At 39.5% G+C, this 24,592-nt stretch overlaps 1 protein-coding gene across 2 annotated transcripts in view; it reads right to left on the bottom strand.

The window, feature by feature from the left end:
* The window catches only part of CPA6 (carboxypeptidase A6), an 80,987-nt gene that overhangs the window by 27,855 nt on the left and 28,540 nt on the right, over positions 1–24,592 (bottom strand). Inside the window, exons 2-4 of one of the 2 annotated variants that reach the window (XM_064651393.1) lie at positions 18,088–18,163; positions 4,141–4,265; positions 555–669 (exon numbers count right to left, since the gene is read on the bottom strand). In XM_064651393.1, the coding sequence (XP_064507463.1) occupies positions 555–669; positions 4,141–4,265; positions 18,088–18,163 (316 nt within the window). Of the gene's footprint in view, positions 1–554; positions 670–4,140; positions 4,285–18,087; positions 18,164–24,592 lie in introns of both variants that reach the window. The other variant, XM_064651398.1, reaches the window with a different exon arrangement.

Raw genomic sequence — 24,592 nt, 5'->3', positions numbered from 1 at the left:
GCCTGCCAGAACACAGAATGACAAACAGATTGACTTGCAGGATTCAATGGTACCTGCAATATTTGTTTCACAGGCACCAGACCTTCTTGGCGTGCAGCATTCTCCATGCCTGGTCTAGTGACTTTGCTTTGGTGCAGACTGAAACTGTGTATGTGAGCAGACAGAAATCAACAGAAATTATTTACCCAGCCATCATCTGGCATAGTTAAACACGAATTTTCATCTATGTATTTTTAAGTATTTGTGCCTCTTGTGTAAATACTTAAGCACTTGGTCACATCGCTTAAAAGACTCATTGTGACTAATCACTCACTGAAATCTCTTATTCCACTGGAGTAAAAGACCTATTTAAAAAAAAAAAAAGTCCTAAGCTGTCAAAGATAGTGATGTATAAAGATAAGTCTTGAATACAAATACTAAAAAAACATATATTTTTCAAGAAGGTGCCTATTTTCGAAGAAGAAATGCTTAGAACACTTCTGAAGATGAGCAGGTAACCAGAACTTGTAGAGAGAATGTAGTAGATAAGAGGAACAATATGAATTTTCACATACTTCTTCTAGGGAGTGATACACTTCGTAGTTATACCCAGAGAGGGACCTTCGATTCCTATACGACCTCAGTCCAGTTTGGTTTTCTACTGCTTTCTGTAGGTCTGATATAAGAATCCTAAGTAAAAAAAAGATAGCAGTATTACTGAAAATGTACTAGAACACACAAGCTAAGTCAGAACAACAATCACATTTAGAAGAAATACAGCAGGAGTTAAACCATCCTGACTTTACTTCATCTGTTATATTTTGACAAAAGAGTGCTTCAGGCTCATTTGAATATAAGCTGCCAAATAAATAGTCCAGCGGCTCTGAAATGTAACAGTGCCTTCAAAAACACAATGAGCTTGTTAAATGACTAAACCAGGTTGATGTAAATAATCTAACCAATGTGAAGAAGCAACCACTTTCATTTGTTTATGGAGCAGCATTTCCTGTCTTCTTTTGTAATCCAGTTATATTATGTGATCATGGATCTTCAAAAACCGATTTCAATCCATTTAAAAATCTTTTTAGGCTTAGAAAAACATGCACATACTATTTTTCTGGCATGGAACATTACATATAGTTACAAGTTGTAGAGGCAAAACAAAAAAAGAAGAATGTGGCAGCATTGTCATTCTGCCTAAACAGCAAACAAAGAAAAAATCTTAAGTGTGCTTTGTTGTTCACATTATCTATGCTGTAATAGTTGTTTGCTAGTTGTATTAAAATAACTCAGGAAAACCATGAAACAATACCAAATGGAAATGAAATATACTTGCATAAAAATCAGAAGGTTCTTTGTATTATGAGTAAAATGCAGAAAGAGTTGTGTAAGTGGAAATCTTTCCTGGTTTATGGCAAAAATAAATAATGATACAAATACAAATATAATATAGCAAACATCTAAAAATAATTATAAAGAAGAAATTGGAGCATCTATCCATTCCACGAGGCAGTAGCAGGATCTGGGAATATTGTCACTGACATCAGTAACAGCATGACTGTAGAACTGAGTCAATACTTGTATGCCAACTTCTCATAAAGCATGGGAACGTGTAATCACCACACCACTAATTTATCATTCCTGTAAAATGATAGTCACATTCAACCTTTTAAATTTTCATAGGCATCAGCTGCAATGACAGGAAAAAGACGGAAAGAAATGGCATTTACTGTGCTCCTAACTCAGGTGTGCAGCAGGTACCTCAAACGTAATAGGTCCACCTACATGTGATATCAAAGTAAAGGTTATTCCCATCTTCAAATGCATTAGTGAAGTAGTTGTATAATTAGGAATTATATTGGTCTACATCAGCAGCATTCATTAAGCAAACTAAAGAATTATAGTCTTGACTTTCAAAGCACTATATATACTGTAAGACCAGTACTGTAATGCCTGTAATTAGATTAAAGGAGTGGTTTTATTCAAGTTATTAAGACATTTAATATTTAAAAAAAATACTTGACTTCTTTGCAGAATTCTGATTAGTGTAAGCACCTATCAGAATCAAGCGCTGTTTGTTCACTTTTAAAATAATAATACATTTCATAACTCCTGATTGTTTACGCATCTGTATTCTGCATGAGATTTGATAATCATTCTTTACTCTTAAGTGACTGTGTACTTTGTGTGCTTATAACAGGAAGGCTCTTAAGTCTCTCAGGTTTTAATGCAACCTAAGTGGCTTCTTTACCAGAAAACTTACAACTGAAGCAACTTGGTGCAGAAAGAGTTTATCTGATGCCTGGCTTGTTTTCATGACCATTTTGTCATGAAGTCAAGCCCGAAGACAGATAAGCCTGTTTTACAGACAAGTACTGGTCACGTGGTTCATTACTAGGAATGCTTCCTAACTTTAGAAATTTGTCATAATTTAAGCTATTTAAGCTTAATGCTTCCTAACTTTAGAGATTTTTCATAATTTAAGCAATCATCAGGCTGAAATTTTAGCTGGTGTTTGCCTCAGATTTTCCAGTTCCAAAAGGGATGTAGCAATTTTAACTCCTTTGCAGAGTGTGCAAAAATTAAATAATAATTAAAAAAACCATTGTGAAAACCAGTCATGTGAAAAGGAGCTGTACAAAATCTTGCTTGTGGAGATGCACTTCAGCTCAGTGGCTGTGCCTGGTTACCCTGCTCTCCCTGACTGTGGCTGTTGCTTTCACGGCAAATCCTCCTGGCTCTTGTGGAGTTAAGGGTCTCAGGAGGCTTCTCAGGAATATAGAGGCTTGCTTGTAGAGGCTTTGAAGAGTTTTGCTTCTGATGGCTTGGACCATCTGAGATGGGCAGCAGGGGGAGGAAGAGGAAGAGCAAAGGAAAAGTCTGGACCTGACAAAATGCTGCCCAGCTTCCTTCTAAGTGCACACAGCTTGTGTGCCAAAACTCAGAGAGGGGATTTTTCCCTGTGGAAGATTAATGCAATGTTGTTATAGTATTTGTACCATGTTGTTTCAGGTAAGCTGCAGAGATCCTTTGCCCTTTCAGTTCTTGCCCTTGCACACTCTGCTCTGCAACCCAAATAGAGGTCTTCAAGTACAGTGAGTGTTTATAACACATATAAAACAGCCTTCTGTCATTTCATTAAAGGTGATTACTGTGAGCAGGAACAGCAACAGACGTGAATACAACTGCTAGGGCACAGTAATTAGGGGACTTTTTTTTATAAGCACAGGAAAACAATTACAGAAATCCCCATCTCAGTTTTAAACATAAACAAAACTGAAGCGGTGTTGAAGACACATGAAAGTCACTCTGAACTTCAGCCATTGAGCTTGTGTAATTAATCTCCTTATATTTGTGTCTGTATTTTTAGAACAACAAATTTATAAGAGACAATTGTTATAATAAAAATGGAATTCTGATCAGTACTACATACATACATACATATACAGTATGATTTGCACCATCCTTTTCTCACTGAAAAATAAACATAAATACCCTCATGCAGGTCTTTATTTAGCAAATATTTGAGAATTCAAATAACTCATCACTTGATTATTCAGATGCTTAGGCATCTCACTGAAAAGGTTTTAATGACAAGATCATTACTCTTGTCCAGTATATCATACTGCTAAACATGAAAGGACAAGTATACTTCAAATTGTCCTGAATTTTTTTAAGGAACACTATAAATGATATGTGATCCTTAGCGTGTGTGTATTTATGTCGCATGACTCTTGTGTTGGGTCACTAGGATTGGAGAATAATAGAACTAATATGTTTCTGTATAGTTGATGAAGAAGGCTTTCCTCTGCGTTTGCAGCACACTTTTAAATAAACCTTGCTCCTGCTAAATACAGAGAGAGGCAAAGCAGGCTGTAGAATTAGTAATTACCATCCTTCCCTTAATAGATGTGATTTCGCATGCATTGAAAACACTTCAGCTTGACTCCAAAGGAGGACATTTAATTAAAACTGCCTGCCTGTGGGAGATTTTCTGTTCTCCCATTAAAACGGTTGTTTTCTTGGCAGTGCCTATTTGTCTGCCAGTCTAATTGCTGTGATGTGGAATGTATTCCCAAGCGCACTTGGCATGGTAGAGGCAGACCTTCCCAGAAGGCCAGATCTCTGGAGCAAGGCAAGGAAAGTGAAGCATGGACTTACGTGTACTGGATGTTTGCTTGCTGGAGGTAGGGCAGCAGGCTTCGGGTCGTGTTCTGTGGTACTCGCACGTCAGTGACTGTGCCTTCGACGATGTGGAAGGGGCTGCTGGGCTGCCACAAGTCCACCTGTAGTGCAGGAACCAACCTGTAATTCATATGCATTCAGTGTAGGTGGGGAAATCCAGGAGATGGCACGCTTGAAGGTATGCAGGCAAACATTTTAGGCATGATACAGACAATAGACCTGCACTGGCTGGTCCAGCTTGACATCTATGCTAATGGAGCAGATTTTGAGGAATGATTGCATCCAATTTACCACAACTCTCATGAGAGATTTGCCAATGGGAAGAGAGAACAGTTTCCAGAATGTGCGTCCTCAAATAGTTTGAAATAAAAGGCACTTCCAGCTTCATGCACTTCCTCAGATTACTTTACATTCCCTATGTCCTATGGAGTCCATGAGTCTCTTTTATTTCACAAGGCATTTTCTATGTTCACTAGGGCAATAAAAGAATGCTAAAGAGATACAGAAGGCATAGCAGATACCACTGTTGTTTACAAAGCGTACCCAAGCTTTATTCTTGATAATAAGCAGATCAGAGGTCAGTAACAGGGTGCCAATACCATGAATACCCAAAATTTTATATGAAATGTCAAAATAACAGGATTAAGATAATCATTACAATCTTGTAAAAAATGATAGCTACTGAATGATACCACTATTATTATTGTACTACCTCTATCTCTGCATATCTGAGGGATGGTTCTTGTCCATTTTTACTTCCTTTAGTTGCCAAATCTGAAATACATTTGGAAATTCTAGCCTAAGGCAAGCACAAATTTTCAAAAAAGCAAGAAAGTTTGCAAACAGAGGTTTGAAAATCAGTGTTCTACACTCTGTAAAATAGTAGTAAAATAGTGTAGATGCACATACTCTACAACAGAGGTGAGAACAGTTCGTCCTCAGCCAGTGTGAGGACAGTGGCAAGAACACAAGTTAACAAACTCCTCCCAGAACTGTTGGATAGTCCCAGGAGACTATAAATGGGAGTTTCAGCAACTGTCTCTGTATCAATGTGACAAATATGCATGTCAGGATCCACAGGCTTTAAAAACATATGTTTGTGAGCTGAATACAAGGAATGGACTACCATGTCCACACATATCTTAAAGAGAATTTAAAAATAATTAATATTTGATAAAAGTCTTTTGAAGTTTATTGCAATCAGCTGTGCCAGGCTGCACTGATGGCAGTCATTAATACAGTCATTAATACATTGTGAGTGTCCACTGCTTTTCAGGTTTCTAAGAAGGTTTTTATAATCTGCATTTTAAAAGCTCCTGACTACTTCTATGCCATACAAGCTATTTTTGAAATACCAAATGCATTTCACCTGGTCTTGCTATAACCTCATTTGTGAGGGGAGTACAATCTTGAAACATGGGTTTAATTCTCACCATTTCTCAAATGACCCTGCTTAAGAATATTCTGATTACCAAGAGATCATCTGACACTGAACCTGATGCTACCTCTTACAGCAATAGTGACCTCAGTCCAGTTAATCCAATTAAATGCCTGCTACTTTGGAAGCAGCCAAAGAGGAGCAGCCTCTTCTAGTTCCTGCCAAAACCACTCTTTGTTTCATGCTGCCACAATATGGTCTATGGGTCTGAGTGATAGCGGTGGGTGGGCGCAGCATCTTTTCAAGTCTAACACCAGCACTGGCAAAGTTCATGGGGTTTGTGAGGCTGAGAGCAGCTATGACAGATGGTCAGTAGAAAGCAAAATCGTGAATTAAATGGTGTTAAATGCTGCTTATAAATAAATATCTTCTCACTGTGCTAACACCTTATGTTTGTAAGTTTATCTGTCTTTCATATTTTGATACATTAGAGACACTCAGTGAAATTCAACATGGTTAATTTCCCACACAATAATTAGAAATGTGTACTAGACTTTTAAGATTTATCCCTAAAAATACACATCAGAAAGGGTAAATTTGTTTCTCTTGGAGCAACAGTGTATCAATCAGCTTGAGCCATGTTTATAAAAATAACAACAAAGTGTTACACAAAAGCTAACAGCAACCAAAACGAGTTTCCAAGCACACAAAATTGGAACAGAAAAATGAAAAAAAAAAAATCACACTTGAGATACACCTGAAAATTGTCTTTGTTCTTGACAGTTACTCAGAATTTATTTTGGTGAAATTCTCAATCATCATGGAGGGGATAAAACAACCAATATTCACACTATTAGTTATAACATCACCAAGCTTTTTAATTTCTGAGGCATTCTAATTGTTCCTCACATTACTGTCTACAAGTGAATATAGAAGCAGAAGTAATCTTCATGAAATCAGTGGCATATTGCACATCAGTATTCTCTTTTAGTGAAAATCCGGTATTTCACTCCTGGCATTGTCCTGGAAGTGAGACAAAAAATCCCATATTTAGAATGCAAATCATTCCACTCCAACTCAGTTCCCTATTTGGCTTCATTTGACTCTCACTCTTCACCCTTTGCAATGTAAATGAAGCATTCAGTGCTCCTCTGGGAGATGTTACCTGTCCTGTCCAGAGTACTTCAATTGCTAACTTGATTTTGCCTTATAAAGCATATAACAAGAAACACATTTCTCCAACAGACATCTTATTTATATTGCAGCCTTCAGCTTGTCCTTGGTGTGACACAGAGACAGTGCGGAAAACTAACAAACAGAAGATGGATTTCAGAGCAGGCATGTTCTATCCTTTATTCACTGTCATCTCCAGGAGACTTCATCATTGCATCTCCCATGGATACTGAGGGTCTCATCGGAGTCATCCCTCTTCTTTCAGCATCATTCTGCTCACAAGTATGCCTTGGATTTCCACTCTGGGCTCTGCTGGTTAGTGAGTGGTAGTGATACTAATTGCTATCCTATCCTCTTTACTATCTGTGATATGGTGTTGTTATCCCCACACACTATACATTAGCTGTTATACAGTATTATGAATGGTGTACCAGTCAGCGCCAAAAGATATCTATGTGCTGTGTGGGTGGTAGGATTTGCTGGGTAGGAGGAAGATTCTCCAGCTACAAAACAAAGAGATGCAGAAATCCTACAAAACTCTCTGAACATACAGCCAAAAATCTGAACCTCAAAATTCATCTAGTATCTTGAGGCTAGAGGAAAAGCTATATGCTTAAGAGCATGTCTGCAAACCTAAATACTCTCATCTCCTTTACACATCTTATCCTGTCTTTCAGGCAGCAGGTTGCCTTTAAAAGGTCTTGGGATTTTTTTATGCCTTAAATAATAAGCAGAGCCCATTCAAGATTTTTCAGCATGTTCAGAGTTGGGACTAGGAGACCAATTACTCAGCACCGCACTGCACACAAGTGCAAGTGTGACTATGGGTACCTGTTGTCAGGAATAGCAGCGCACAGATGCCCGGTGAATGCTCTTTCCCGGAATCTCACTGGAGGCACAAGCATCCTGAGTAGCTTTCCATGAGAAGAAATGGTATGTAAAAGCATACAGTTTGCTCTCTTTTCTCAAGGGATTTAAGCACATTATTGCTTTATTAAACCAAGAAGGTATAAGAGATTATTAATTGTGACTGCATAAGTAAGCATTGCTGTTTATCTTCTCATTCTTTTTTCCAACCTCACTCGTCCCATAGAAGACCTTGTGGTTCAACTTGTGCTTAGGAAAGCCAAGTTTCTTTAGGCAGTTTCTCTTTAAACCGAGGTGTTAAAGAGCTCATGAACATAAATACATCACATTTTACCTGGACATCTTTCAGGGTACAGCAACCTTGAACTCATTAGTCATGTCTCTAAGTTTTGGCCAGTACAGTGTCGAAAAGCGAGCACAAGGCAAAGGGACAAATATTTTAAGCAGATTTGGGTGCTGGGCTAATAGAATTCAGAATTTATTCCAAAGGTTAAAATTATACAAATAATTTTCCAACAATACAAGCACTTTGTTGGTATAATGCTACATGTTACAAATGGCGTATAGAAAACTCTGTTGTCCTGCCAAGACAGAAATCAGAACAGGGAGTTTTTTTCTTCACTAGTTCAGGTTTTCCTCCTGCTTATTCCATACCTGTGGAAAGAGAGCCTGAGAAGAAAAGAGTCTCCCTGCTTTTCCCCATAAACCCTCTCATGGCTGTATAAATTCCACAGTTTTGTTTTCTTTTTTTTTCACTCAAATCACTGAAATAAATCCCCAGCTTCTTTAGACCATCAGGCTTAGTCCAGCCTTTGTAATTAAAGGCATTTTCTTGGGCAATAGCCTCCAGTTGTCTCTCACTACTCTTTCATAAGCAGATGTTTAATTTCTTCATCCATTTATCCTGAAAGGAAGATGCTTAGTGCTCTCATCAGGTCTGCAATTGTGTATCAATCAAAAGAGATGATTGATGCTTGTCATGAAAGTAACTAGAATAACTTTGCCATAATTTATATTTAGTATCTAGAGAAAATTGTTTGTATGATTTATCTGTGTTATACCCCATGAAAACAGTAATTTTGTTATGCTTTATTACCTAGAAATTCCAGTTTTTATTTTTACTGAGTTGTATACAGCAATACATGTACCAAAGCTGGCCTTGTCCTTAACATCACTATGAATGAATTTCTTTGAGAAATGCTGTCAGCTGTAAAGTTCAGAATATAATTATTGTTATGATGCCATCAGCTGAAATGGCTTGGCATTTCTGAGCCTCTTGTAAAAGGGAATGTGCAGTCAATAATGCAAGCAGTGACAGTCTTTGCTCATGGACTCTCTCAGGAAGTGTGGGTTTCCCATTTACATCCATATGCTCATGTACAGACACATGAACACCCTAAGAAGTCCTAAAATTCATTAGATATGATTTCAGTTATAAATCCGTAGTAGAAGGTAGAGAGTAGAAGAAGTAGAAACTGCTCCGGTTTTACTGATGTCATCAGAGGTCTGACTGTCTGAGTATTCATCACATAACACACAAGAAGCACAGTCACACGTGTGTATGTACATAAACACCTCTCACATGCACATGCATAGTATGCAACAGAATTTTAGGCTTCTGTTGGTACATTTGAAAAGAAAGAAGCAAGGAAGAATGACTCCTGTTCACTTTGACACTGGTGGATAATTACAGCTGTGATGTAGTTCACATGGGAAGAGCAGAACTGCTCCTCTCTAATGCCTTCACCCTTACAAATATTTTCAGGATTGGGATTGATTTCATCCTCACTTGCTCCTGCCAATTAAGGAACTTAATTGATAGTCCTGATTGCAAATCTCCTTCAGTTGCCCTTTATGTGATGCAAAGTGGTCCAGAGGCAATTCAGTGTGGGATTCCCTGTGCTTTCTAAAAGGACTTAAAAGGTAGTCCCAGTACAAAGTAATTTAGGTTTCTGACTGAGCACAGTAGACATTTAACTGGCTCTAACTTTTCTGTATTTATTTGCTCTTCAGTGAGGCTGGTAAGAGTAATTGTGCTAATAAATCAGGATTGATTCGTGAGACTGCAGCAAACATAACCCTGGCAGAATGCGAACAATGCACAGCTTGAAGTTCTGAGTTTTGCAGATCTTTGTGGAACTATAACAAAGTAATGGTCTTGCCCTCTACTTACACTGGTATAATTTTACACAAGGCTGTACACTGAAAAGAACCTGTAGACTATTCTTCAAGAGAGTCACTGAGATAAAAATCATATTCAGTTATAAGGTAACTGAATGTCCCTTCTTACAAGTACAGATGCCACTGGGTTAAGTATATCTGAAAGATGGAAAAGAGTGTTTAACAGACTTATTAAAAAACAGACAGCCAAACACCTATCTTGTTTCTTATTAAACTATTTATGGCTTGGTTCATTTTGCAGTTGTTTCTGCACTGCATGAGAAACAGAAGGGTAATAGTGAAGGGGGTAACATTAGACTGGTGACCTGTCACTAGTGGGGTTCCACAGGGCTCCATCTTAGGCCCTGTGCTCTTCAACATCTTCATAAATGACTTGGACTGGAAGGGATACTCAGCAAGTTTGCAGATCACGCAGAACTGGGAGGAGCTGTTGACTCCTTTGAAGGCAGGGAGGCCCTGGAGAGAGACCTCAACAGATTAGAGGACTGGGAAATCACCAACCATATGAAGTTTAACAAGGGGAAGTGCCAGATTCTACAGCTGGGATGGGGCAACCCTGGATGTTCGTACAGACTGGGGAATGAGATGCTGGAAAGCAATGCCATGGAAAGGGATCTGGGGGTCCTGGTCAAGGGCAAGTTGAATGTGAGTCAGCAGTGCCCTGGCAGCTGGGGGCAGCTGGTTGGCAGGAGGGTCAACCAAGTCCTGGGGGGCATCAGGCAAAGTATCACCAGCCAGTCGAGGGAGGGGATTGTCCTGCTCTGCTCTTCACTGCTGAGGCCTCATCTTGAATATTGTGTGCAGTTTTGGGTGCTGCAGTATAAGAAAGATATTAAACTATTAGAGAACGTCCAAAGGAGGACAATGAAGATGGTGAAGGACTCTCAGGGGAAGGTCCTCCTCTCATGAGGAGGGGTTGAGGTCACTTGGTCTATTCAGCCTGGAGAAGAAGAGGAGACTGAGAGGAGACCTCATCGCAGTCTACAACTTTCTCATGAGGGGAAGGAGATGGGCAGACACTGATCTCTTCTCTGTGGTGACCAGCGACAGGACCCAAGGGAATGGCCTGAAGATGTGTCAGGGGAGGTTTAGGTTGGGTATTAGAAAAGGTTTCCTCACCCAGAGGGTGGTTGGGCACTGGAACAGGCTCCCCAGGGAAGTGGTCACAGGACCAAGCCTGACAGAGCTCAAGAAGTATGTGGAATAGTAAGCCCTGGATTTGATCCTGCTCCCACCGGGGCTATGCTGATGACTTTGCTGAGCTTGGGCTCAGGCTTCCTCAGAAAGTCCATGTTTTCTATAGCTTGTGAAAACAATACACTCAGTACCTGGGCTCTCCTGTTCTATCTTGCACATTCCTACTGAAGTTTTTCTGGAACAACATTTTTCTTCAGAGCCTGGCAAGTGATTTCCAAACATATATTCTGATATGTTGATGAATAGCCTCTGTTGTCACCTGATGTTCTTTGTGTATCTGAAATAGTCTATCCATATCTGACTGGAACCCTAACTATGAATTAGGGTAAAATCTGGACTGAAAACTAAAGCACCTTGCTATATAGATATATTTGGTATATGTGCAAAATAAAATGCGCAGCCCTAGCCACTGAGCTAGTTTTTTCCTTCTGCAAAGTAAGATTAGCTCCACTTGGACGGACAGGCTTTCTTACTGCATTTTCAGATGGGCTTTTGTCCTCTGAAGCCTTTTTAAGCATTTTCCTATGGAGGCGTAACCTATCAGATTTATAGCCAAGTGATCCTTTTCCCCTATGAGACATTTTTTCTGATTCCCTGAACTGCTACGACAGGATCAATTCAGGGATTACAATGGATAAGTAGCTGCTGTAAGGACTAGAAAACAAACAAGGCTTCAAGGCCTGCTAGGCTGGCTGCTCCCAGAGCTGAGAAGTGCCTGGCTGTGCCCAGGAATTTCTTTTGTTAAAACTATTGAAGAATGAGTGGTCTAACACTATTATGCCAGGAATGTTCACAGAGCAGTAGGTTCTTTACTACCTATACAAACAATCTGGATCCCAGTCAGGCGTTATGTGATAAAAAGTGCTTGTAGATCACTGACGGAGTAGAAGTTATCAGTCAAGGCTCAAATGAAGTGCTGCTTCAAAAATAATGCTTACAAAGGAAAATTCCAGAGCAGATAATCAGAATCTGTTGGATCTGAGGACCCAATTAAATTCCAGTTTCTTGCAAAGCACTTGGGAATGTGACATTTGTTTCTGTCAGCCAGGTTCAACAGAATTAAAACCATGAAAGGGCTCATAAATCAGCAACACGCTCCTCAAATTGTCTTCTAAACAAGAAAGAGCAAGGGAAAATAGCCAGTCATTGGACAGGTGTACAAGGCAGGATGACAGCAGATGGACAAAAGGATTCCTGGGAGACAGAGAACAGGTAGTAATACTCAGGTCACTGTAGTACTACCATCCCAAATATTCCTCTTTTATTTGTTGATTACTGTAATAATTTGCAAATGATTAGTGTGGAACTGTAAACCTGCAAAAAGATATTTCTGGTCTTAGACACTGAGTTGGGATCAAAGATTTGTGGCATCTCTATAAAAAAATAAAGTATTTGTAAAAGCAAAGGACTGCAAGAGAAAATCTAAAATTTAAGATTGATGCCTGTGATGGCATTACAGCAGCAGCCAATCCAAAAATTGGGACAGTGCTCTATAGCTAGAAAAATAAATAAATAAATCCATGAGTTTGCACTTGAATTGCCAAAGAACTTGCTGCATTTAATTCATCACAACCATATGAAAATGTTCCTCAAGACTGCTATGCAATATACTCGTCATCTTACATAAATGTCAGTGGAGCTCCACAGTCATTTATCCCTGTTATACTCACCATCATGTTTACCTCAGTGGTCTTTGGCACAGGGACTGTACTAAAGGTGTTCAAGGGTGTGGGGTGGTGCTGCTGGTGGGAAGCAGAGTTACCAGGGTCTTATTTTCTTCCGCAGAGAAAGAAGTGATGTAGGAACACACTGGAGACAAGAGTACGTATGCATGTATACATACTGATGGCATCTCCCAGCTGCTACCACCTCTGTCAGTGAAAACCAGAAACTGCCATCTCCTGCCTCGAAAGAGCATCACTCTCAGTTCCCCACCTGCCCCATTTTTTACAACCTCAGACACATGTTGCCCTAAGAAAGGGTTGCATACAAGCAGTGCATGATGCACAAGAGTTTTCTGAGAACTTGCTCTGGAGAGATGGTGGCACTGTGGCCCTAGAGTGGCAGGGTGGTGGTGGGGGCGTAGGGGACCCTGCTCTGCCTGGCTGAGTCATGAGGAATCAGGGCCAGAGCACCTCCTGCTGCTTTGAGGCTGGGATACAGCTGGATAGGACTTCATGTATTTAGGCTTCTTTATTGCTTCTTTACTGTGGATGAGTTTATTGGTTGAACACATGCAAGTTTAAGCAATTTTACAGAACCAACAGCAGACAAATTTTAGTCTGTAGAGCTGGCTATTTTTACTGGCAGTGCAGGTCTACATGCTATGTTTACCCCATCAGGGAAAAAAAGCAATATTCTGTCACCTAAAAGTTAACAGAACCAGCCAATGAAGGAATCAATTTATAATAATGATTAATAACAAAGCACTGTGGGCAATGGAGCTACAGACTAAAACTAATTTGTGGAAATTACTCAGCAAGTGATTATGACTAATGTGATTTGCCTTTCGGCAATTCATGAAAAAAGTTAAATGTGTGGAATGAAACATTCATTATCCATTATTCCCTCAGTATAGGCAATGGCATTCATACTGTAGCAGAGCCTATACACTTCAGGCAGATTTCAGGGGTTTACTACACTAGGAATTATATGGACTCTTTTTTTTTTCTTAAAAAAAAAAAGGGGGCAAATATCCTAAGGAGCTCCAGATGCTAAATTTAAAAAGTCCTGAGGGACTACGCCTCATGTAAAAGTGTGTGAGTTAACTCTGCAGCTTAAATATTGGTAGAAGAGCAGTCGTGTTTGAGATCAAGAGGTTTCCTCAGGAATAAAACCACTGAGTAGCCATTCAACATCTTAGATGAATTTTCTTGCTTATGCTGTATTTAGACTGGCAGTGCTGCTGAAGTTAATCACTGTGGGCATATTCTAAGATACTTCTAATACATCAAGACATACAGCCAAGGTGATCTTCCAAGGATGTCTCAGTGCAGGTTTCTGCAAATGCACGTTCAGGAAAGCATTCCCTTTGTGTGGGATACTCTTCCCAAAAGGGACAGACCTTGCAGCTTGCTGACCTCTACAGCATTGGCTTTAGCATAGTAAAAGGCAGAACTCTCACCACTTCTTTCCCCACTGCCCTGGTGTTTCTTTCGGAAAGAAAACAGCTAGAGCAGACTGTAAATGACAAAATCTACTAAGGAAAAATCATCAGTAAGGGCAGTCATTAAGAAACTGGCAGATAGAATGAGTGAAAAGATACAATGCTGTTCTTCCCAGTGCCCGCTTATTTTCTTCATGATTGTTTTCCCTTTGTCCAAATCAGTGGGCAATAAGAAAGGGTATCTTTGCATTTGCTTTACTTTCTGCCTGACACCAAAATTCATTGCTTTGTAATAGGATCATCAGGATAATTTTCTCAAACTTCTTTGTGATAAAGCCCTTCAGAAGGATATGCTCACTTGAACTGAGGGGAGAGGAGATTTCCTTTTAATTTTTTGAGATATGAAAGGCAGGCCAGAGGGAAAGGCTAAGTCACTCTGCAGTGTAAATTTAAAGGCAGAAGGAAATGACTGAAACGAACACAGAACACCATGAGTCTATAGGAAAGTTCCCTCCATCAGACACAGTGAGGAGGAAACCTGGGAAGCCCTTTCCCTTATCAGAACAGATGGTCTGTTGTATGCAAGGAAATCCTGCAACAAGAATACAATCTATTTGTGCAGAATCTACTCAGTTTTTGCACCATCCTGGGAATTTATTCAAAATATTTACATTGTGCATGGATCACTCTGGGGGTAAACTGGGCTCCCCAGTTTTGCACAGTAATTCCTATGTTTTTTTGGGTTAGCTAATGAGGACTAATCCTGACTTTACTAGAGAGTGTAACTTTTGGTACCTTTGAAATACACCTCATCTCTAACAGATAAACTTGCCTGAGTAGAGAAACAGGCCTGAATTGAAACCCAAGTGCAGGTATCCTTCTCATTTCATGAACAAAAGTGATGTAACTTTTATTTTCACTGACTTTTCTTGTTCTTATAATACTGACAATGGAGAATACTATCAGGCCATATCACAACTCAGGTTGAAAACTGAATTTTGCTCAACACTGAGTAACACAACAGAAGGACCCCATGTCTTGAAAGGATCCTGGTTCCATCTTTATTTTTCCCTTGAGGAGCAGAACATGTGAGTAATATAACAGTTTGATATTAATTTACTGCTCAAACCAGAATAGACTCAAAGGAGATGTGCCTTAAAGCAATTCTGATTTTCTGACTCAAAAATGAAAAAATCCAAAGTGCAGTCCTTGTAATTATACCAATTTGTATATCTCTGCTGACATTTCTGTTCATATCTCTATTGTCTGTCAGGCATACAGTGCTAAGATAGCATCAGCACTCTATCTGTAGAGTTTTGTTTGTAGCTTATTTTGCACTATTGGGGTTTTTTTTGGTGCAGAGCACTGTCTTCTATTTTCTCCTGAGCACATATTCAGCATGGTGCTTAAAGACTCATAGTCTTTTGAATTTTGAATTTTCAGCTTTTGAATTTTCAACTCTGGAAGTCTAGGGGCAGAAGAAGGACAGAGGAGTCTTGACATGGAGACTTAAAAATTGCAAAACTCTAAATACGTGGTTCTTCTGAGGAGCTGATGACTTGCAGCCACTACTGACTTTTGCCAGTATTGTAGGGACTTGGCACCTCTGAGGATTGTCATTGTTTATCCACTTCTTCATGAGGGAATAACCTGAGATTCTGTGTGGGGGAGAAGATGATAAGTAATATTAAACATATCCATTACTTGTTAGCCACTCAGGTGTCCCTTTCTGTCCGACCGCATGCAGATGGGCAGTGAAGCAGCTGCAGATGGAAGAGCCCTAAGACCTGACATGCAGCCAAACCCAGCCTATGTTCATGAAACCAGGTGTCACTGTGTTCTCTCTTTTATTGAGTCTTCCCTTCAACCTCCTCATCTTAGTGCCTCAACAGAATCAATCACGTTCTAATTAACTAGTCAGATTCCAACGCAGTTTGCCAAAATTTTATTATCCTGCTCTAAGAGTTACAGCATACAATTATTTATTCAAGTTTCTACTGCTCCCACTTTGATGGAATTGGGTGAAGGAATCTCTTTCTGGGAGCCTAAGGGAGCTCTGTAATGAGAAACAGTTGCAGGAAGGTGAGTAACCCTTTTGCTTCACAGGGTTTGCAACATGAGGAGAAAGGAACAAACACATGTGCTCCCTCTTTATGTTCCAGCATCCGGGGGAAGAAATTAAAGCAAAATCCAGCTTCCATATGTATTTCTCGGGTTTATGGTTAGATTTTTTTTTTCCTAATTGGGAGTAAAAAAATTATCCTTTTTAGGGTGTTACAGTAATATTCTCAGGTGAGGGTCATGCCCCTAATAAGCAGTGTAGAAGCAAATATAAGACAATATTCTTTAGAAGAGTTGGACATTACAGTGCCAAGTGCAGTAATGCAAGGTATCATGACACTACCTCTGCTGAACATTGAAAGTTTTCATGCAACATGTGCACAGTTTGGGGGTCTTGAGAATGGGATTTACAAAAGACAGCATCTTGAGTGGGGAACGAACTGAACACAGCATCAAGAAATGCAGATGTGAGGAAGACGGCCTCAGTTTTTCTACTTAAAACTAGTAAGGTGTCAATGTCTTGACTTCAGTCACACAGCTGTAATCACAGCAGCAAGCTTTCTCTTGAGCTGAGATACCTAAGGTAGCTCTATCCTCTTTCTTAAAAAAATGGTAGGAAGAAAGCTTTGTCATAACTGAAAGGTGGAATGTTTTTCAGAAGGGTGTAAGAGCTCTTATAACATCTTCATTTTGGTTTATTTGGTATGTGGACAGAGATTTGATGTATGTGTATCCCAGATGTTAACTACTGGACTAGGAAATTATATGCGCCTTCTTTTTTTCCTCACTGAGAACACAATCATTTATGTGACATTTCAGCAACAGAGATACACCACAGACTGCCTAACAGTTTGGTGAAATTGAAGGCAGTGAGCAGCCCAAAGGTTTTGCACGTGCTCCAAACACTTTGGTACAGCTGGTGTTCTGCTGTGACCCAAAACTGTATGTCATAGGAATGATAAAGTTACCAACAAGTTCCTTTGTCTATGCCAGCCAGACACAAGGAAGGCTTGAGTTTCTGTGCCAAATGACTTTAGCTTGTGCCTGTGGTGCCTGTAAGGTTGCCCTTCAAACTCCTTTACCTTCACAGGTACAAGGAGAAGCCAACTGTTGCCTGCTGGGGTCAAGCAAACACGAGCTAACACAGGGGAAGAGACAGAGCCTGGGACACACATTCAAATCCTGAAACAAACAACATAGTGATCCAGTTGTTACTTCCCTTGTTCTGCTCTGGTTAGGTTGTGTTTTGGCAACTCTTAACAAGGCTCATCCCTTTTCCCCAGTGCCTGGGGGCAGCGCATGTGCGTGGCACAGTCCTTTCCACATTGCCGTAGGGGCCATAGACCTGGCTTGCAGGTACTCCCCCATTCTCTAAGACAGTGGGCCATGCTGCTGTGGAAAGACTGCCTCTGCCTTCGCTAGCTGTGCCAGCAAACAGCATGCTGCAGAGTGCTCCTATGCTGCACTGCTACAGTGGGACCACTGCTTTACATTTATATCTGCAAGAAAAGGCCAGGGAAGAAAGATTTTGGTTTGCTGACACTCTCTCAACTGCCTCTGGAAAATTATTCTGCCAGAGAGTTTCCCAGACTGAAGCCACTTCCTCTTCCATATTCCTGTGTGTATTCACAACTTGAATTAACTCAGTGTTTTAAATAACACCATCAGTCAGATAATGAAGCATGCAACTATGTATGCTAGAAAGAAATGGAAGAGAGAAGAAAGCAAATTTCTGAGTGTGGCTCCTATATTACTTTAAGTCAATAAGTCTTTCTCATTAAAATTGTCAGGCATGATGAATCTGATTCTTATGCTATTTTATTGGGAAATTAGGAATTTAATGGGCAAAGGCTGCTTTGAGATTATGAAATAACTTGAAGTGCCAAGTGAAAGGTAAGTCAGTTGAAGACTACAGTCTTCAAGAAGATCAGAAAAAGAAGATGAAAATAATCAAACTCACCTCAAGTCTGTTGAATGCAGCCCTCAGGATCTGTGTTTCCCTCTCGCTCTCAGGAACAACTCGTATGACTTTATCACTGCCAATAACAGAACATTAAATTGATACTTTAAGGCTCTTTGCAGCAGCACAATGTGATGGTAAATAGGTTCAGACAGCTACAATAATTGTGCTCTTTTTCAGCATCTGCAAAATGTCAGGTGAACTGGAACTCTGCTTCTAAACTTGGCACCTTGGATTATGCACTTCCATAGAAATTGTTTGCTCTTTATAGATCAGTGTCATCTTGACCCTCCATTTCCATGTAAATGCTTTGTTCATTCCTTCCAGGTTAAACCATTCAAGCTGACATCTTCCATACTGAGTATCTGCCTCAGATCAAAACTACTGGTTTTTTTTCAAAGCAATTAATCTGTTTCTGAGGAAGAGATTAGGTAAGATACATTGCTTTTTCTTGTTTAAATCTTTAATGGGCTTTGAAAAGTCCAGTGTTCTCATGCATTGAATAGGGGACAATTTTAGAAAAGAGGTCATCTTCATATCGGGGCATGCCTTTTGGTTTATCCATTAAAGCTTGCACAAATTTCGTGAAGTAAATAGCTGCTCATACATGCTCAGAAGATTCTAGGTAATAGCAGCTGGTTTCGTTCACTTTCTTTAGCAGAAACTGAAATAACGTAGCTTTAGATATTAGGAAGAAATTCTTTACTGTGAGGAGCACTAGAACTGGTTGCCCAAAGAAGTTGTGGCTGCCCCAACCCTGGAAGTGTTTGAGGCCAGGTTGGATGAGGTTCTGAGCAACCTGTTCGAATGGAAGGTGTTCCTGCCCATGGCAGGGGGGCTGGAAATATATGACCTTTAAGGTCCCTTCCCATCCAAACTATTCTGTGATTCTATGATCTTTGGCAAAGAGGAAACAGGAAACTGAATGACCATTCAATGACTACCATCTATGTAATGAACTATGGGAGGCTGGAGACCACAGAATATGTAGCCTCTGATCCTGTAACTAAGATGTCAGCCATACACAAGAAGGCTGACATGGGCAACGTTGATTCTGGAACTTTCCTACATTTTGAGGTTTTTAATTTGTACTTTTGATAATCCTCTTTCAAGAGACCTTGGAGGTCATGCATATCTTTATTTCTACAGTTCTATCCACTCGCCAGAATACCTTTTAAATAAATTATGTACAGTTTCTGCATTATCTGGGAATTTTACAGTGTAGAGTTTCCCTTGACATCGAGATGTTGGTCCCATAAATATACTGTGAGCTCTCCTATTTCACTGAAGCTTCTGAGTGTGATGAGAAGATATTTGGCTAACTAGAAAGACCACTGGTGAGTGTTCTGCTGCTGGCCTCACTGTTTTAGGGAGGGTCTCAAGTTGCTTCTGTTCTCAGCAAGCAGGTGCCAGGTCTTGCCTTTGGTGTACTGCAGTTTCTGCACTACCTGGGAATCATTTCCCCTTACCCCCATTCTTCTTTAGTCTTTTCTCTACAGTCAGCATCTGCTCCCCTTTGTTGGCCTCTGATCCTTCTTTCTGTCTCAGCTCTCCAATTTTGGTTCTCACCTCTGCTGAGTTTTCCCTGCAGTCAGGTCCCAAGCCTCCCAACTCCTTCATGGCCTTAAAGTTTTTGGTCCAGTTGCAACAACACGGATGTAGCCAGGGATGTCGACCTCAGTCTTGGCTGCTGTTGACCTTACTTGTCAAATGGTTTATGCCTAAGAAAGATTTCTGAAAGCACTCTTGTTGTAATTTGGCAGCTATAAAAATTTAGGGGAAATTACTATGCTTCCAAGACAAGTTTAACCTCCTGTATAGGAACTTACACAGAAAGAAATAAGCCTCTTAGAGCACTACAACTGCTACATCTTTTCAAGGAAAATAGATGCTTTTAATTTATCATACATACAATAGTAATATTCTTTCCCATTACTCACTTTTTTTCAGAGTATTAAATTGCTGTTAAGAACAAAATGAGTAAAAAGAAGTAATGATTGCCCAGGACATGTGAAGTCAAAGTAACTAATAAAGATTCATTGGACAGTTATGGAAGGATTGGTACAATCAACATATAAAAACCAGATTTTAATGAAATAAGTAGCTAAGCATGTGTTACGCAGCTGTAATGGAATTTCAAAGGAATGGATATCACTTAGGTATGGTCTCGAATTAATACACATCACTCTAAACTGTCTTGCATTAGCTCAGTAACTCTATCGTTTCCAATGTGATGAAAAACCTGCCTGAAAAAAGAGGAAAATACTGGTGCTCTGACACACCGATCACTTGACACATTGTTGGGAAATGCCTCAAGATGTGTCTGGGTCTGCTGCTAGAGAGCTCAAGCAAGCAGTTTAGCATACCTGCTAATGTTAGTATTTTATTAAAAGATGGTTAAGCCATTACAAGGCACTTCCAATTTTTGTGCATGCAAGTTGCAGGAATAAACTGAATTCCTGAGAACTCTCTGCTAACACCCACTTCTGTAACCTGGCTAGCCAGTGGATAAGCATTATACATTCTTAAAAAAGCAGATACCAAATCTGACTTTACTGCTGATATCTACCAATCAAAGAACAGTCCTAAGTTAATTTTTTAGTTTTACAGCTTTCCTAGTTACATTTTACATTAAAGAAATCAAATGATTACCTTAAACTCTGTGCAATACCCATTGAACTCAGGGTAGAAATGCAAGAACCTACCCACTATTTAAAAGCCAACAACAAAATCTACCAGATCATGGACTAATGTGGTTGATATATGGCAGCTGTACCCCAAACACTAAGGACTACCCCTTGGTGAGGTCCCCTGCCATCCTTCATGTTGAGATGTTGAAGAAAAAGAAGCAAGTGAACATATATACATCTAGGGAAAGTTGTGTTGCCTGCGGACATATGTCAGCAATCTGCTGATTTATGCAGCTGAGGTTATTTTTCTAACCATAACATCTCTAAATCTCTTTTTTGAAGGCTATTTTTTAAAATTTCTGAACAAACAGCAGGATGGGATATATTTTGTAGAAATTAATATAGAAATTTACGTCCACCATGACAAACTTTCAATTTATCCCTAGCAACTAGGCTAATAGAATTTAAATCTAGGATTAAATGAGATCTTTAGAATTTTGTGTAAACACAGTTGAAAGCCTTTGCCAAGAGCAAAACACAGGCTTTAGTAAATGGACTGACTGAATGAGAGTAGTGAGCAAAGAGTAGAAGCCAGACGGCTGATGTCCCCGGGGACAGCCTTATGTCTGAGCAAAATGGGTGACCAGCTGTTGACCAGCACTGACAGGCAATGTCTTTTTTTTTTTTTTCCTTCATTACCCTCTTATATTTTCAAGAAGAGCATGAAAAATTACACAGCTGCTTTTGAAACACAGAATATACTACATGGCTTTAGGAAGGGTGATACTCCCTGACGCCAATGGGAACTAAAACCTATTGGTTTATATCTTTGGCTTTTTCATTTACTTCTTTTCCATTTACTTCATAGTCTTACTCATCTATGAACAGACCAGATGGATTCAATGAAATCATTCTGCAGCACATCTATAACTTCTTTACTGATGGAATTAGTAGCTCTCTCTCATGAAACTTCCCTGCTAAGTCACATGGTATGAACTGCATTTATGTAAATTCCTCATTTCCTCCAGGAAAATCCTTCTTATTGTTTTATTTTCCTGACTAATGTGAACCTTAATCAGATCTCTGCTCTCCCATGGAATTCAATAAAAGTATGTTTACAAAGGCTTTACAAGTATTTTAAACACAGTTTAAGGAATGATATGCTATAAATCAAATACCTATAGAAAAAATAGCAAAGAAAATAAATCCCCACTTATAGGCATTCATTCCTAATGGTAGAGGAGGGACTATAGTTCTTGAGAACAAGATGCCTTAGTTGTTGCACTTAAGTGGTTCAGTAAGGCTGAACAACACATCTGAAAAGAGCTACAACCTGAGAGCCTCTTGTCAACTCCCAATATGCCATAAGATATCACTCGCGATGAAAGATCAATAGCTTCATTACTTTTTCTCCACTAAATTCTGATAGTCAAAAGGTTAAAAAATATTAAAATATTAATGTTTTTTCCTCTCTTCATTACTGGGATGAAGAATTTTAGCAGGGACTCAGTCCTGTTACAAAATCGAGTTACTTAAATATGGCTGGGCTTCTTCCCAAGACCTGATGGGGACATCTGGAAAGAGAATTTTATAAAACTTCCTGAGCCCTTCATTATGGTTTTCTGTATTACAGCAGATGCTGATCCAAACAGAAAAGAACACCATTTGTATTGTCTAGATAGCAATGCTTATATTTTCTGCCTTTTAGTTATTAAGGCTGGAAAACTGATGCCAGCAGCATTCCTTTTTCAACTGCCTGTGGAATTCAACCATTTCTCAAATACCCCCTCCTTTACCTCCCGCAAGATCCAGTTGTCCTTCACAGTGCTCTCTTAATTTTTTTCAGCTTCTCACATTGTCATCTCCAGTAATTTCTCTTGTCATATCCCATAGTTTATCCACGCCCAAATCACTTATCTTAACCTCAGGCCAGAGTCTAGTCTACATGCCTGCTAGGCCACGTCTAGTCTAGGCCACGAGCTGCACGTGCTTACAGCTCCCATCATGCTGAAAGTCCATGCAGAATCTCATACGCCTTTCTGAACTTTAAAGCTACTTCAGTTCATTCTAAGCTGCACGTATGTTTTCAGACAACTGCAGCAAATGTTTCTAAATTAAGTATCTCAGGACTCCGTGCAGCAGATCTGTTCTTGACCTCAGTGAAATCAACAAAGGAATCCAATGTTTGAAAGAAGTTTGTTACAGAATTTAGATATCAAGAGCAGAAAGCTGAGGGGGGGAATGGTTCAGTGTTAGAGGCCTACGTTAAACTTCTTGTACTCCAGCTTCCTTTAAGACCATGAATAAACTATCACAGACCATCTACCAATGAGATTAAGAGCAGGCTTGGCAGAAGGTTTCCTATACTGAGCTCCGTATGCTTTATATCCACATTGTTGGCTGCCATTGATGTGTGAAAACCACGCACTGTGTATTTGGTTAGAGATATTTGCTGGTGGATTGGTTTGTCTGGTCCCTCTCTTCCCCATCTGTTTCAATGGCCTGAGAAAGAGTCTGGGCTCTGTCCTGGTAGGTGTGCTTAAAGCACGGGTAGTTGCCAAAGCCTGGCATTCAGCCTGACTCTGAAACTGAGTGCACACCTGCCTGTAAAGCATGATGGACCAGCTGGGCCTTAGAGCTATGTTTAGCTGATGGTGTACACATGGTTCAGCTCCCTGCCCCTGTAACCAGGGATGACATCATCCTTTAAACTTGTGGGGATATTGAGAGAATAAATAAACTCATGACTTTTAAGCTTGCTGATGTCTTTGGTAATGGGAGCAAGGCAGGGACCATAGATGGAAAGCACTAAATACAGCTTTCACAGAAGAACAAAATTCTGCAACTCTTAAAAGTCTTGAAGCATTGTGCATTTACTCCATAGACTTCAACAGTGTTGAAAGAAAGAAGCTTTTTTCCCCAAAAAGTTAGTATTTTCCACATCTTCAAATTTTTCTATACATGATAACATGGATAATTTGGCAAAGTCTTGTCTGTATGCAAAGACGGTGTGCAGAGAACCCTTATTTTTCAAGGTTCACTGAAAAATTAGTAGGTATAGTACTTCTTTCCTTTCATGCTTTTCCACACACAATGAATTCACATTTGTAAAATAATGAACAGCAAAGAGTTCAAACAAGATATGCCCATGTTCTCTTGCTTTGGAGACAGCTATGAAATTGTAAAATATGCTCAAAGGTTGGAACTAAACCTCATCTTGCTGTTGTTCAGTCAAGCTACAAACCTGGAAATATGAAGTACCATATTTTCAATGAAAGCAGTCTTCTACAATCTTTAATGACAATTTTAAACTGATAAAATTGCCTAAATTATCACCACTGAATACTAAACCTTAATATTTAAAATTGATTTACCATATAACCCAGAAGTAAATAAAATAACTATTTTCTGATACTAATAAAGAGCTTACCACACACTAGTGTAAGGTCTAAAACCTTCCTTTAGAATATTTGAAGTTTGTAGAAAACCTTTTAATTATAGAACACACAAACTATGTGGACTTCACTTTTTATGAGCTACAGTTTTACTTGACCACGACCTTTACTTAATCTGTACTTGCCACAGCAGGCAAATACCTGCACATTTTCAACTCTGTGACAACCACTGAATAGGATATGCAATTTATCTGCCTTAATGACTTCTTCTCAAGGACCAGACAATCCTTCAATCTTTAAAAAACAGAAAAGAAGAAATTTTAACTTTCATTTTCTTAAGACATGCTCTTCACTCAAATTTGTATTTATTTTTCTTTTCTCCCCCCCACCCTCCAAAATTTAAAGAGAATCTCTATAGGCAGCCCAGAAAAAAACTTGCCTAATTTGTTATATAGTTTCCTTTAAAAGCAAAGAGCAAGA

The sequence above is a fragment of the Pseudopipra pipra genome, chromosome 1 (assembly GCF_036250125.1).
Source record: "Pseudopipra pipra isolate bDixPip1 chromosome 1, bDixPip1.hap1, whole genome shotgun sequence".
NCBI classification, from domain to species: domain Eukaryota; kingdom Metazoa; phylum Chordata; class Aves; order Passeriformes; family Pipridae; genus Pseudopipra; species Pseudopipra pipra.
This window is presented reverse-complemented; position numbering and strand designations above follow the sequence as displayed.